The sequence below is a fragment of the Sus scrofa genome, chromosome 9, assembly GCF_000003025.6.
Source record: "Sus scrofa isolate TJ Tabasco breed Duroc chromosome 9, Sscrofa11.1, whole genome shotgun sequence".
NCBI classification, from domain to species: domain Eukaryota; kingdom Metazoa; phylum Chordata; class Mammalia; order Artiodactyla; family Suidae; genus Sus; species Sus scrofa.
In genome coordinates, this window is record NC_010451.4 from 64903177 (window position 1) to 64916754 (window position 13578).

Sequence of the window (13578 nt, forward strand, 5' to 3'; positions counted from 1 at the left end):
GGGACATATGGAACAGGGTATAATGAGACGGGAGGTGGCCCAGTGGATGTCTGCCTCTCTGGCTCTGGCTTCTCTGGGTAACTGGCTGGAAGGTCCTCCCAGGCACCTGGAAGCTTGCTTTGTCTTCTCCTGATGGGCCCCCTCCCCGTCACAGTCCCCATGGCTGCACAGGAAGACACGCCCCTGGGTGGCCTCCTGGCCCTCTGGTCCCGGGAGCAGGCTAACAATCAAGCTGCTGCATAATTCATCCTGGATCTCCAAAGGCGCCTGATGGATTAGCTAGTCGGGCCCCCAGCTGTCAGCAGGAGACCTGAAAGGGCGGGGGTACCCTGTGGGAACCATGAGGTAGGGGCCAATTGTGAGGCCAGGCAAGACCCTCCCCACGCTTTGTTCCCAGGGGTGAAGACCCTGTAAACCCTTCAGAATTCAGAAATCTCTTAAGGCTTACAGACTCCCTAGCTCCCCTTCTGCCCTTGCTCATCACCTGCTCAAGATACTTGGCTCCAGGTCCAGCATCCTGCCTAGACCTCAGCGTGGTACCCAGGTTAAGCTGAAGGCACAGGAGGGACTCCGGGCTGGGAACACCCAGGGCTTCTTCAGGAAAGCAGAGGGAGAGGAGATGGGCCTTCTGCCTGGCTGAGTCCAGGCCAGCAAATGGGGGTCTCCCGAGAGCAGCTCTCCGTGGATAATGAACCCACCCATCTCTGCGCCTCTTGAGTTCAGAGCTACTTAAGCCCACACCAAGCGCAGATCTGGTTTCCCCCAGTTTCCATCACACTCTGGCCCCAGAGGGGCTCTCCGTCCTGGGGCCTAGCCTGAGCACGTGCTCCTCCCTCCACCTTTTTGGGGTTTCCTGTGACTCTAGACACGCAGCTCCCTCCTAATCTCTCTCTTCTGGGTGCTGGTGGCAGCGACACTGGGTGCAGGGACAGCAGCGTTCTGGGGAAGGTCAGGGGGAAACAGCCACTCCTGCTGCAAAATCATTTCACCCTGTCTCCTCAGCAGCCAGGCTGTCCCTTCACACGGCATCAGTGTGACAGGACCATGTCATCACCCCTCACTAGCTCCCTCCTTGCCCTCCTTGGCATATTGCTGCTGTACATAGTTCAAAAATAACTTCCCAGAGGTATCAGATCTTTGCTCTCCTCTTTTTTTTAGGGGGGGGGGAGGGGAGGAGGGAGTGCTGAACTGGGCAAAGAGGGCAAAGGCTGGGGGATATTCATTTATTCCACACTGATTGGGCACCTACTATGTGTCATGGGCTGCTTCCAGGGCTCTGGAAACAGCAGTGAACAAAACTGACCCAAAAAATCCTGCACTGATGGGATCATACATTCCAGAGGGACAGGAGGAAGATCAACATACAAGGTCCAATTAGCAGGTGACCTGCTGGTAGGGACAAGGGCCCTCCTCTTCCTCCTCCTTTTCCTCTCCCGCCTGCACCCTCACCATCTGTCATAGGACTGTCTTGTTCATCCACCGGACGACCCATCAGGGCCTAGAGCTCTGCGTGAAACCCAGCAGGCTCTCGGTCAACACGGCTGAATGTGGAAAGAGCGAGTGAATGTCTGAGCAGGCGAGGTTTGTCTTTATCCCACTGGCACACCCCACGGGTGCCAGAGACCACAGGGCAGATATCTGTTGCCCCCCCCCCCCCCCCCCGCCAGCAACATCCATCTGAAACAGAGCCCAGTGACAGGGAAGACAAGGAAGAGGGTGGGCCCTGGCTTCCTGCAGCCCCTGCCAATGCCAGGGGCAAACTCACCTTTATAGTAGAAGAGGCAGCGGTCCACCAGGACGAACCAGCGCTTATTCCATTGCTTAACCCCGGAGCTGGCCTGCAGGACACACGGGCATGGACAGAGGACAGGAGGGTCTATGAGCTGGGCTTGGGGCAGATGTGCAGAGGAAAAGAGGGCTGCACTATTACAAGGACATCCTGTCTCTGGGTGCAGCTCTGCCACTAACAAGTGGCAGCAACCCCAGGCCCTCAGAGGCTGGGCATGACACTGCATTATTGCCTGTGACCTTCCGGGTCAGTCATTCTGGGCTTCAGGGCCTCCCTCAGGCCAGATAAATGGGGCATATGATGAGCCAGAAAGAGTGATCAGAAAGGCGGGCAGAGTCAGCAAGGCTGACAGGGAGAACTGGTGGACCCCCAGACTTACAGGAGACGCCCCCTGCCTTCAGAGCAAGAGGGCCCTGCTATCTGAGCCTGGAGGGTGCTCTGATGGGGCTGGTGACCCAGCATACTTCAAAGTCATTGTGTCTGCCCGTCAGGACACCTGGCTGGATTCCCAAATATGACACTAATTTCTCTGCGTGATTTTGGGAAGATACTCAAACTCTCTGAGCCTTTGTAAAATCAGGCGATCTGTTCAGAGATAAACCAAAATAGGACATGGGAGGACATAGCAAAATATACATGGACTGTTACAGCTACAGAGGAATTACAGTGCTATGAGGAGAAAGTGGGGTTGCAGTGGCCAGAACGGCAGAGGAGGCCTCACCTGCTTGAAGAGCCAGCCTGCCTTGGTGACGGGAGCATTGGGGTTCCGCTTCATGGAGTGTGAGCGCTTGCCAAAAGCAATGGCCTTGCGGGATGTCCGGGTTGCCTACAGTGGCAGAGGGAGAAGCCAAGCTTGACTCTCTGTCTCTCCTCCTCTCTCTCCACCTACAAGGGGAGCTACCCGAGGTGGGACCTGTACCTCTCCAGGGCCCTTACGTTAAAAGGCCCAGGTGAGAATCTTGGATCTGTCACTAACTCAAGGGCACGGTCTTGCCGTTCTTTGGCTCTTTCGTACGTCTCCAAAATGGGGCTCAATGGAGTTTCCGTTGTGGCTCAGTGGTTAGCAAATCTGACTAGGAACCATGAGGTTGCGGGTTTGATCCCTGGCCTCGCTCAATGGGTTAAGGATCCGGCATTGCCATGAGCTGTGGTGTAGGCGGCAGACGCGACTCGGATCCAATTCGACCCCTAGCCTGGGAACTTCCATATGCCATGGGAGCGGCCCTAGAAATGGCAAAAAAATAATAATAACAAAATGGGGCTCAAAATAATAGTTCTACCTGTCTCACCCTGGTGTGGGTTTTTTTTTTTTTTTTCTTGAGGCAAAAATAAGATTTTTCATTTCACTCTTGGCCTAAACTTCTACCTTACTCCTTACTGCTTTCATGATGCTTTCTGGGACCCATTCAACTGCAAGGAAACTCCCTATATCATCGGCCTCTCAGAGTCCTGTTCATTCTTGAGGGTCCATCACACCACAGAGCAGGGAGGATGGACAGGTGTCCTCCTAGCTCCTTATTGCCACAGGGACACTGCCATTCTTTCCCACATGCTGGCAACAACCTCCCCTTCTTGAAGCACCACTGCTCTTTCACTGTTTAGCCCTTCTCACCGCTCTCAGGTTCGAGATCATTCTTTCAGAGTCTAAGTTTTTTTTTTTTTCTTTTCTTTTTTTTTCTTTTTAGGGCTGCACGCGAGGCATATGAAGGTTCCTAGGCTAGGTGTCTAATCGGAGCTGTAGCTGCTGGCCTACACCACAGCCACAGCAATGTCAGATCCAAGCCGCACCTGCGACCTATACCACAGCTCACGGCAATGCCAGATCCTTAACCCACGGAGCGAGGCCAGGGATCGAACCTGCAACCTCAAGGTTCCAAGTAGGATTCGTTTCCTCTGCACCACGACGGAAACTCCAGGGTCTAAGGATTTTGATGTCAGTCATCCTCCTTATTCTAAGCCTTGCCATCACCGTGGACAGTGTCATTGCTCCACAATGAAAGGGAGGATGACCCATCCAATGGCCTAACTTTAAGTTACCTTGATGGCCTCAAGTCCAAAACCCTCCCCCTCCACCCCAGCAACTCACCCCCACGGCCACCCCTCAGACTGGCCGGCTCCCAAGCCCCGTCACCACCAGCATCAGCATCTTCTGATCACAGCATTCTGTCCTCTGGGCTGTCTCACTCTGTCACTCAACTGCACAGCTTTTCGACTCCACTGTGACCCCCAGTTCTTCCCTTTTGTCTGGATCCATCAGCCACCTCCCGGTGTTAATTATTTCCCTACAAAGCCCAGGCCCCCTGATGGAGCAGGTCAACCACATTCTCCCATCCAGGGTCTTTCTGCTTGATCTTCTCTGAAACCATAAATCCCAGATTAATCAAATATATCCACCCTCCCTGCACTTGCAGCCAGATTATGGTGCTGCAGGAGAACAAGCCCGCTATGGCCCAGGGCTGCATCGCACACCCTCCTGAGCCCTGCGCGACCTTCCTGCTGCTGCCCACCCCACACGTACCCAGATCCTCCCCCACGGGAAAATTGAGGTTATCAGACACGCGCTTCCTCAATTTCACACCCTTTTACCTAGAAAATGACTGCCCTTACCACTAACCTTGTCTCTTTCCCTTCAATGTCAAAAGAGGCGTTGCCTCCTTTCCAAGGCTAATGAGTCCAGCTCGCTGTCTCGCCTGAGCCTCTGCTTCATTGACCATCTCTCAAATCTGTCTTCATTTTCTCGTCCTCTTCTGGCTTCTCCTCAGCAAACATGCTCAGGTCTCTCCATCTTAAAGCATCTCCCTGTTTGTCTCTCTGTCTATGTCTTTCAGTCTCTCTCCCCTCCTCTCACTGTCTGTCTGTCTGTCTCTGTCTCCCTCTGTCTCTGACTCTCTCAACCCCTCCCCTCCTCGCACTGTCTGTCTCTCACACACCTGAACGCCCCTCTACCGTCCACCCACCATCCCCCGTCAGGTACCCCTCCCTCGTGCCCTCTGTCCCCTGCTGGGAGGAGTCCGACTTCCTCTCCTCCCTTTGCTCCTAAACCTCCTCCACCTCTTTTCCAAAATGGTCCCTCCGACATCACTGATCTCAGGCAGCTCAGTCCTCGGCCATTCTAAAGCATCAACAATACAAAACTTTCTGTCCATGCTGAAACTCTTCTTTTGGTTTCTGGGCCCCTAGGCCTTACCTTTCTGCACCTCCATCTGTGACCAGGCCTTCTCAGCCTCCACCTCCACTCTGAGTGCTGGTGGACCTCAAGCATCCTGGTTTACTCTCGTCATGCCTTGTGCCTGTGTCATCTCCTCCACACCCCTTGCCTCAGCAACCAGCAACATGCTGCAAACTCCCTAATCTAGGAGAGCTACGACCTCTCTCCCAGTTCCAGTCCATTTGGTAACTAGCTGTCCGACCAGGGGTAAATAAGCACCAAACCAACTTCATCCTCTTTCTAACCAAACTTCTGTATTTCTCATCTCAGTGAAGGCGCCGCAATCCACCCAGGTCCCCATGGGCCTTCTGAACACGCTCACGCTGTCCCCTCCTCCCTCCGCTCCTTTATATAATCATTTACCCAGGGCTGACGACTCTATCTTCTTAATGGTTCTCAAGCCTGTCCTTTCCTCTCAAATGCTGCTGTTGCCTCGCAAGGGGGCAGGGGGTGCAGCTCTTCTTGCTGTCTACCCTCTGGAACTGGACTAAGGTCATCTTTCTCAAACACATTATTAATCACATGACTCTCTTGCTTAAAACATCTCACTACCTCTCATCCCTTAGGAGAGAATTCATATCCTCAGCACAGTGCACAACGACAGGTCTGCAGGATCTGCCTGGGCCACAACCCACCTCCTCTGCCCGTCCAGCAGACAGGGCACCACTGCTGGTCATGCCAAACTCCTGAGTGCTTCTCTCCCACCCCCCCGGGGCTTTTGCTCACCTGCTCCCCCATGAGAGGTGGGGGAACCCCCTTCCCTTGTCCATGACCAAAGCCCAGTTCATCCTTTAAAGCCTAGGGCAGGCCCTCCCTGATCCATGAAGCCTCCCTATTCTCCAAGGATAAGTGTTGCTCCCTCTCGTCAGTACCCTCTCGTGGTCTAGAACTTGGCACACTGCCATGAACCTGGGGGCTTCCCATCTCCCTCACTAGACCCTGAGCTCTTTGTAGGGAAAAACTTTTGTTCTGTTCATTTCTTTATCACCAGAGCCTAGAGAGGTGTCCAGCTATCACTAATGCTTATTGAGGAGTTCCTGTGGTGGTGCAGTGGAAACGAATCCGACTAGGAACCATGAGGTTGCGGGTTCAATCCCTGGCCTCGCTCAGCAGGTTAAGGATCTGGCGTTGCCGTGAGCTGTGGTGTAGATCACAGATGCAGCTCGGATCCTGCGTTACTGTGGCTGTGGCGCACGCTGGCGGCAACAGCTCTAATTAGACCCCCAAGCCTGGGAACCTCCATATGCCATGCATGTGGCCCTCAAAAGACAAATAATAATAATAATGCTTATTGACAGATGATAATGCTTGTAGAAGAAAGGAGAGGAGAAATTAAAGTGGGGCTTATCACAAAGTCCCTCCCAAACTGGGAAATGAAATACTGTTCTGTTCTTCATGAGTAAAAATCCACCCATAATGACAGAGATTAGCTAACTAGAGTCATCCACCAGCCTCGGAATGTGCAGATCCCTGAAACTTGCCCTTTTCTCTCAGTCTATCATCTGGCAGTGTCTCATCTGCTCTCTGCAGCCTGAAAGCTGTCCCCTGTATAGAGTTCAGCCTTTCAGCCATTCCCCTGCCAACCCCTCAATACCTTAGCCTCCTTACCATTCTGCCCCGGCTTCCTAGCAACCCTCAGCCTTAGGTCAATCCAACCACCTGCCAGGCCCTGGCATTGCTGGAGGAAAACCACACACGCCTATGGATTGGAGCCACAGAGATTCAGTCTATGACCTCAGATGACCCTTCAATATTATTGAGCAATATTCCAAATGTCCCTTGTTGACCACTGATCCTTGGGCTTATTCTGAAGCTCCCCTTAAGGCCTCCCTACTCACTCCACTCTTCTCAGAGAAAACCCCACCTCCTGCTTCCCTGCAAAAGTTGAAAACATCAAGTGGGAATGTCTTTAACTTCCAGCCCCAGGTTCTCATACCTCTTTTTCTTTCTTTCTTTTTTTTTTTTTTTTTTTGTCTTTTTAGGACCACGCCCGAGACATATGGAGGCTCCCAGGCCAGGGGTCCAATCGGAACTGAAGCTGCCAGCCTACACCACAGCCACAATGACACAGGATCCAAGCCATGTCTGTGACCTACACCACAGCTCAGCGCAATGCTGGATCCTTAACCCGCTGAACAAGGCCAGGTATCGAACCCATGACCTCATAGATGTTAGTCAGGTTCGTTAACCACTGAGCCATGATGGAACTCCTCTCATACCTTTTGTATTCAGCCTCAGGGAGAGGGACCCTCCCCACCTGGGCCAACAGCACTTCTGCATCTGACTCCTATCTCCACTGAAACATGACTCATCTGTCATGTCCTTTCTCCTGAAACTTGCTGGATCGTTCCCCTCCTACCCTTAATACCTTGAAAGAAAACAAAACGAACAGAGAAAACCTCCTTGCATCCAACAAATCTCATAGCTGCCATCCTCCACCCCTCATTTCCCTCCACAGTCAAGTTTATTTATTTTTGTCTTTTTTGCCATTTCTTGGGCTGCTCTGCGGCATGTAGAGGTTCCCAGGCTAGGGGTCAAATAGGAGCTGTAGCCGCCGGCCTACGCCAGAGCCACAGCAATGCGGGATCCGAGCCACATCTGCAACCTACACCACAGCTCATGGCAATGCCGGATCCTTAAACCACTGAGCAAGGCCGGGGATCGAACCCGAAACTTCATAGTTCCCAGTTGGATTCGTTAACCACTGAGCCACGACAGGAACTCCAGTCAAGTTTCTTTAAAACTATTTTTTGGGGAATTCCCATCGTGGCTCAGCAGTAATGAATCCAACCAGTATTCATGAGGATGCAGATTCGATCCCTGGCCTTGCTCAGCAGATTTAGGATCCAGCACTGCCAAGAGCTGCAGGAGAGGTCACAGATGCAGCTTGGATCCCAAGTTGCTGTGGCTGTGGTGTAGGCTGGCAGCTTCAGCTCTGACTGGACTGGCAGCTGCACCTCTGATTTGATCCCTAGCCTAGCAACTTCCATATGCCATGGGTGTGGCCCTAAAAAGAAAAAAAAAAAAAAGGAAATATTTCAGAAAAGTAGGGATTAAATCACTAAATCACCACTATCTGCTGTTTTCCTTCCCTAAAAACATGACAAATAGAGCTGAAACTCCCTTGGAGCCCCTGCCCGATCTCAATACGTTTCCTTTCTCCCTAGAGGCAATGAGTGTGTCTGCCCATGGTTATGCTTGTACTGCAAGTTTAACTGTAAAAATGCTGTATTACTTCTATGTTTGTACATCTCACACGATACCATATTTTTCATATTTTTACAACTTGCTTTTTTATTTAACCTTATGTTTTGAAGATTTATCTTTGTTGGAGCTCCTATTCTGGCTCAGTGGAAATGAATCTGACCAGTATCCATGAGGACCCAGGTTTGATCCCTGGCTTCGCCCAGTGCGTTACATTTTCAGCGTTGCCTTGAGCTGTGGTGTAGGTTACAGATGCAGCTCAGATCTGGCGTTGCTGTGGCTGTGGTGTAGGCTGGTGGCTATAGCTCTGACTCAACCCCTAGCCTGGGAACCTCCATATGCTGCGGGTGCGGCCCTAAAAAGACAAAAAAAAAAAAAAATTTATCCTTGTTATACATCTAGCTCCAGTCCATTTTTAATTTTTGGAGAGTCCTCCACTGCATGACTACAGCACCATTTATTGTCAAGTTTCTTAGAAGAGCAGTTTCTACTCATCAGTGTTCCCAAATCTGCCATCCCAGCTCCTCTCATGCCCTCTCCAGCTTGTGTCTGTCTTCCAGTCCCCTCACACCACTGGACCTGCTCTTGTCAGGGTCTCCAACTACCATAATGTTGCTAAACCCCATGGATACTTTCAGCCCTTATCTCACTGGACCTTTGCAACACTGTCTCTTTGCAACATTCCTCTCTGATTACTTCCTCCGGAAGTTCCTTTCTCTCCTCCTCCCTTTCCAAGGTCCCAACTCTTACATCCTTCATGAATTACTCTTCTTTGGCCATCCTCCGAGATTAGTGGTTCTCAATGAGGGTGGGGCAAATTTTGCCCCACAGGGGACATTTGACAAGGTCTAGAGGCATTTTGGGTTGTCACAGGATGGGTGCTACCAGCATCTTATGAGTAGAAGCAGGGATGCTGCTCAGCATCCTACAACGAAAGGGCAGTCCCACCCCACAGAGAATTGCTAATAGGGCTGAGGCTGAGAACCCCTGGCCCAATGTTGGTCTCATATATGGTACCCTTCCCACCCTCCACTCCCTCTGCATCACCTCACCTCCCTTTGGAGCCGCAGAAACAAGTAGGTGGGCTAACACGTTCGCTTACCCGGACACTGGGCCGCTCGGGAGGGACCTCGGACACCATGCTGTGGTTGGACAGGTCGCTGTTGGTGGTAGTCGGGCGTTTCCCACCTGCTTTATTGGACATGTCCAAGGCCGATCTGATTGCAAGTTGACCAGAAATGAAGGAAGAGGCTAGTGAGACTCAAGAAACAGTGGAAGCCGCCCATCCCTTTCCCCAACCCTGCAGCATTAGCACAAAATTAGGTCCCCTAAGTGCTTCCAAAGGGTCATCTCAGCTGCTCCCACTGCCCTTCGGAGATTATATGCCAGGATATATGCCAACTCTGGACACTCTCCTCCTTCTTTCCTGCAAATTTACTTTAAAAACCTAGGCCCTAGAACTCTGAAACCCTGTTTCCTTCTCATTTAAAAGACACAGTGGCCCAGTGGACTATGAGGGTCATTTAATTCACTCCCCCCCCTTTTCATTTAATGGACCCAAGGCCCACAGGGAGAGGAATTCCCATTTGGCTCTCGTGGTCATCTCAGAGTCCCTCACCACTCCCCACAGAGGCCCTGGGTGATATCCCAACCTCAGACCTGTCTCACTCCTTTAGCTCAGCCCAACCTGGGATCCACAAGATTCCAGGCAAAGTGGATGAGGGTGTCAAGCCAGGTGGGTCTCAAAGTTTCTAGTCCTCAGAACCGAGGTGAGCAACCCTGAGCCCCTCCCACTCTCCTTTCTCCCCCCACTCCCTTCCCTTGCCCAGCTGGATGATGGTGGTTAAGGACGAAAAGGCCAAAGAGGAGTTCCCATTGTGGCACAGCAGAAACCAATCCAACTAGTATCCCTGAGGATGCGAGTTCGATCCCTGGCCTCACTCAGTGGATTAAAAAAGGAAAAGAAAAAAAGAAACGGCCAAACAGCAAGTAGGGGGCACACGTACATTTTCAAGTCGAATTTTTTATTTTCCTCTGGGACCTGGCCAGTCAGTGGGTGTAGAAATGTGTTCCGTCTTTCATTATGGCTGTGGAGGCAAACGAGAGAGAGAAGTTGTGGTCAAGATGAAGAAGGCAGAGGCACAAGCCAAAGGCCTGGGCATGACGGGGACAAGGATCACACAGGAGCTTGTTGCTCTGTCCTCCGGCGGGACCGTGAGCAGCAAGATGAAGGGCTGGGCTGTAGAAGCTGCAGCTGCGGCAGGTGAGGTCAGGGTGGGGAACTCCTTACTAGAGATCCCCAGGCTTGGAAAGAAGCCCCCCAACCCTCTGGTGGCTGTCCTGGGTGTGCGTGGGGGGGTGGGGAGGGGCTGCAATAGTCCAGACTCGGTGTGGGGCTGGTCCCTCCCAGGAAGCGCTCCTGCCAGTGCTCCACATAAAAACTGCTCACTCATTACTGAAGGAAAGAATTCTCTTGTGACCTTGGACTCTCTGCTCTCCCACTTTACGTTCCACCTCTTTCTTTAAATGCAATGAGAGGGCCAGAAATTCCATTCTTGGGCTTGGGCTGTGCTCCATTCACACTCCAAGTCCATGGCCTCCCTGTCTGGGGGCTACCTGACGTAGCCAAGACCTCTGGAGCCGTCCAGCCCTGAGGTGTTTGCTGGCTCAACAGTCAGATCTAATTAAGGGATGCTGTGGCCAGGGAGTGGGCACTGTGAGGACAGGCTGCCAGGAAGCAAGGGGAACATGGACCAGCAGTGGGGTGTGTGCAGAGGCAGATGGAGGCTCCTTTGGGAGGTCCTGCTGTGGCTCTTCTGGCTGACTATCAGCCTCATTCCCTGGCGGCTCTGCAGGGAGATAGAGGAGGAAGGGCAGCACACAGAGCTTAGGGAGGGCTGGTGCAGAGGGTCTAAGCCATAAATGGCAGTCATTTGAAATGGATTCTGCAAGCAGAGGACCACCTGGTAAGAAAGAAGTAGGAGATTCAAGCACATGGCCAATGGGGGGCTTGATGAATTTTAAGGTCCTCTCGCCCACTCTTCTTGAGAGATATTATGAGAGCCTGGAGCATGCTCAGTCCAGCCCCAGAAGCTGGTGCCTGGACCCAACCTGTCAAGGCTGCACCGAGCCTTGTGGGTCCCAACACTAGGCCACCAAGCACCCCTGCAGCAAAGGGCCAACACTCTGCTTGGCAAGTGGCAGGCAGCCAGCATCAGGGGAAAGAGATCTCAGTGTGGTCCCTTTAGTTGCATGAGAGAGGTAAAATAACCTTTCGGAGAGCCCCTTCCCTCATCCAGGACACTTCCCAGCCCTCAGGCTGTCTGCTGAAGCTAAAGATGATATCAAAGGGTGTTTTTGCAGCTTCCAAACCAGTCATGTTCAGATTGAATCCAAAGACACGTAGTAAATAGAAGCCCAGCAGGCAGTGGCTTCAGTCTATGTGGAAATCTGGGTTTTGCAGCCTGGGCTTGCCAAACAGAACCCGAAAGCTGGCCAGTAACCTCCTATCCTGGGTTGTAACTCTAGCACGTTGATAACCTGCTCCCTGCTTCTCAAACTCTATCCCTCCCTCCTTCCCAGGTCCAGTAAGGATGCTCTCCTCAACGGAACCACAGGGGATCTTTTCAAGGAAGAGTAGTTATTGCAGTCACCCTCATCTCTGGCTCTCCCCCATCAAGGGGTGGGCAAGGGGTGGGGGCAGGCAGCCTGTAACAACTAAGATCCTCAAGGTACCACGGTCTCTGCTGTTTCCTAGTGACACAGATCGCCTGCCCCCCTGAGAGCTCCCCCCCCACCTCAGTTCCTTTCAGCTCATTCTTCTCTACATGATCTCCGTAATAACTCTGCTGGAACCTTTTCAGCAGGCACTGGTACACAGGGGTGGGCAGACAGATAGACAGACAGACACATACACACACGCACACACACACAGAGGCACACACATAATCTGCTGTCAGCTGACACAAGTCTTTCAAGGGACATGCAGTTTCTCCCCCCCCAGACTCTCCTACCCAGCAACCCCTCTAAATGACGTCTTTGCTCCATCCCAGCGCTACCAATTTCAAAATAGCTTCCCCTTCACCAGCACTGCAATGCAGCAACCATTGACCTAACTACCCTTCCTTCTCCAGGTCAAGTTGGGCAGGCCCCCCACTCTGAGGCCCCCGGATCCAGCGAGCTGCCAACTCAGCGCTCGCTTCACTTGGCTCGCAGTCCACCGAAGAAATCCCTACCTGACCCGTCGATCAGCTCGAAACTTCAACATCTTTTTGGCAGCTTTGTCCCCTGTTTGGCAGCCTCAGAGGACCCGCCAGCCACCCGGCTCGTACCATCCCTCTGAGAAGTAAGTCCTCCAGTCCCCTGCTTGCAATGCTGTGGCTGAGCTCCAGGCGCTGCTGGTTCCCCTCCTCCTGACTTGGGCACCGGGAAGGGGGAGGGCCTCCCCCTGGGCGGTGGTAGGGGTGCCCAGGTGCCCTAGGGGGCCTTCGGCTTCCAGCATTCAGCCAGAACGCCGCCCGGCGCAGTGCCGGAGGCAGAATAAGCGAGCAGGGGATGACATCCTCTCAGTTCAGGTCCCCAAGGAGAAAATGCAAAAATGGAGAGACAGGCGCACACACGGAGCAGGTGTATAACTTCCAGGTAGTCCGATCTCGCTGAGCTAAGGACACGGAGCAGCTGGGCGGGCGGAGGAGTCCGGGGCTGCACTCCCATCTGCACAGCAGAGACCCATGCCAGCCCCAACTGCAGGAAGTCAGCCCTCCCTGCCTCTCAACTTCCAGCCCAGAGCACAGGCCCTCAGGGCTGAAATCTACTTGCTCTGGAGAGACCCTTCTGATCCTGTGGACACGAGGGTTAAAGCGAGCTCTAGATTCATGTGCTCTTAGTTGCTGCCGACGCTAGGAAGCTGAGACTGATTGAACCTCCCTTCTCTCGTCTCAGCCTGCCCAGCCCTCTTCTGCACGGTCGGTCGGTCGGTCGGTCAGATCTGGAGCGTAATGAACAAGGCTTCTCTGCAGCGCCCCCTTACACATGCCCTGTAGACACAGCCCCAGGCTGCCTGGCCTCTGCTCAGGGGTCCAGCGGATGAGGGGCAAGGAGAGCACATGGGCGCGGGTGTCATGGAGCCAGACCTGGTGGCGAGGACTGGCTTCTTTGCTGGGGGCAGGGGGATGGAAGGAAAGCTTTCTCCCAAAACTCATGAGGATGAGGGTAGCAAATGGGGCTGGGGCAGGGGGTGGTCACCGTGTATTTATTTCTAAGAATCTTTCCAGATGCAATATGATAAATTCCAGCTGGAGACTGTCAGATCTGCTTGGGGCAAGGAGGTGTGCATTGTTAGCTGCTCTGAAATTTTCAGAGACTGAAGATGGTCACA

General features: G+C 52.8%; 1 protein-coding gene across 10 annotated transcripts in view; it reads right to left on the minus strand.

The window, feature by feature from the left end:
- Nucleotides 1-13578, minus strand: part of PLEKHA6 (pleckstrin homology domain containing A6) — a 150653-nt gene that overhangs the window by 26374 nt on the left and 110701 nt on the right. For 9 of the 10 annotated variants that reach the window (XM_021063215.1, XM_021063221.1, XM_021063220.1 and 6 more), the window contains 4 exons: nt 10208-10288; nt 9304-9418; nt 2511-2615; nt 1766-1838 (listed from right to left, as the gene is read on the minus strand). In XM_021063215.1, the coding sequence (XP_020918874.1) occupies nt 1766-1838; nt 2511-2615; nt 9304-9418; nt 10208-10288 (374 nt within the window). Of the gene's footprint in view, nt 1-1765; nt 1839-2510; nt 2616-4976; nt 6103-9303; nt 9419-10207; nt 10289-13578 lie in introns of those variants that run through there. The other variant, XM_021063223.1, reaches the window with a different exon arrangement.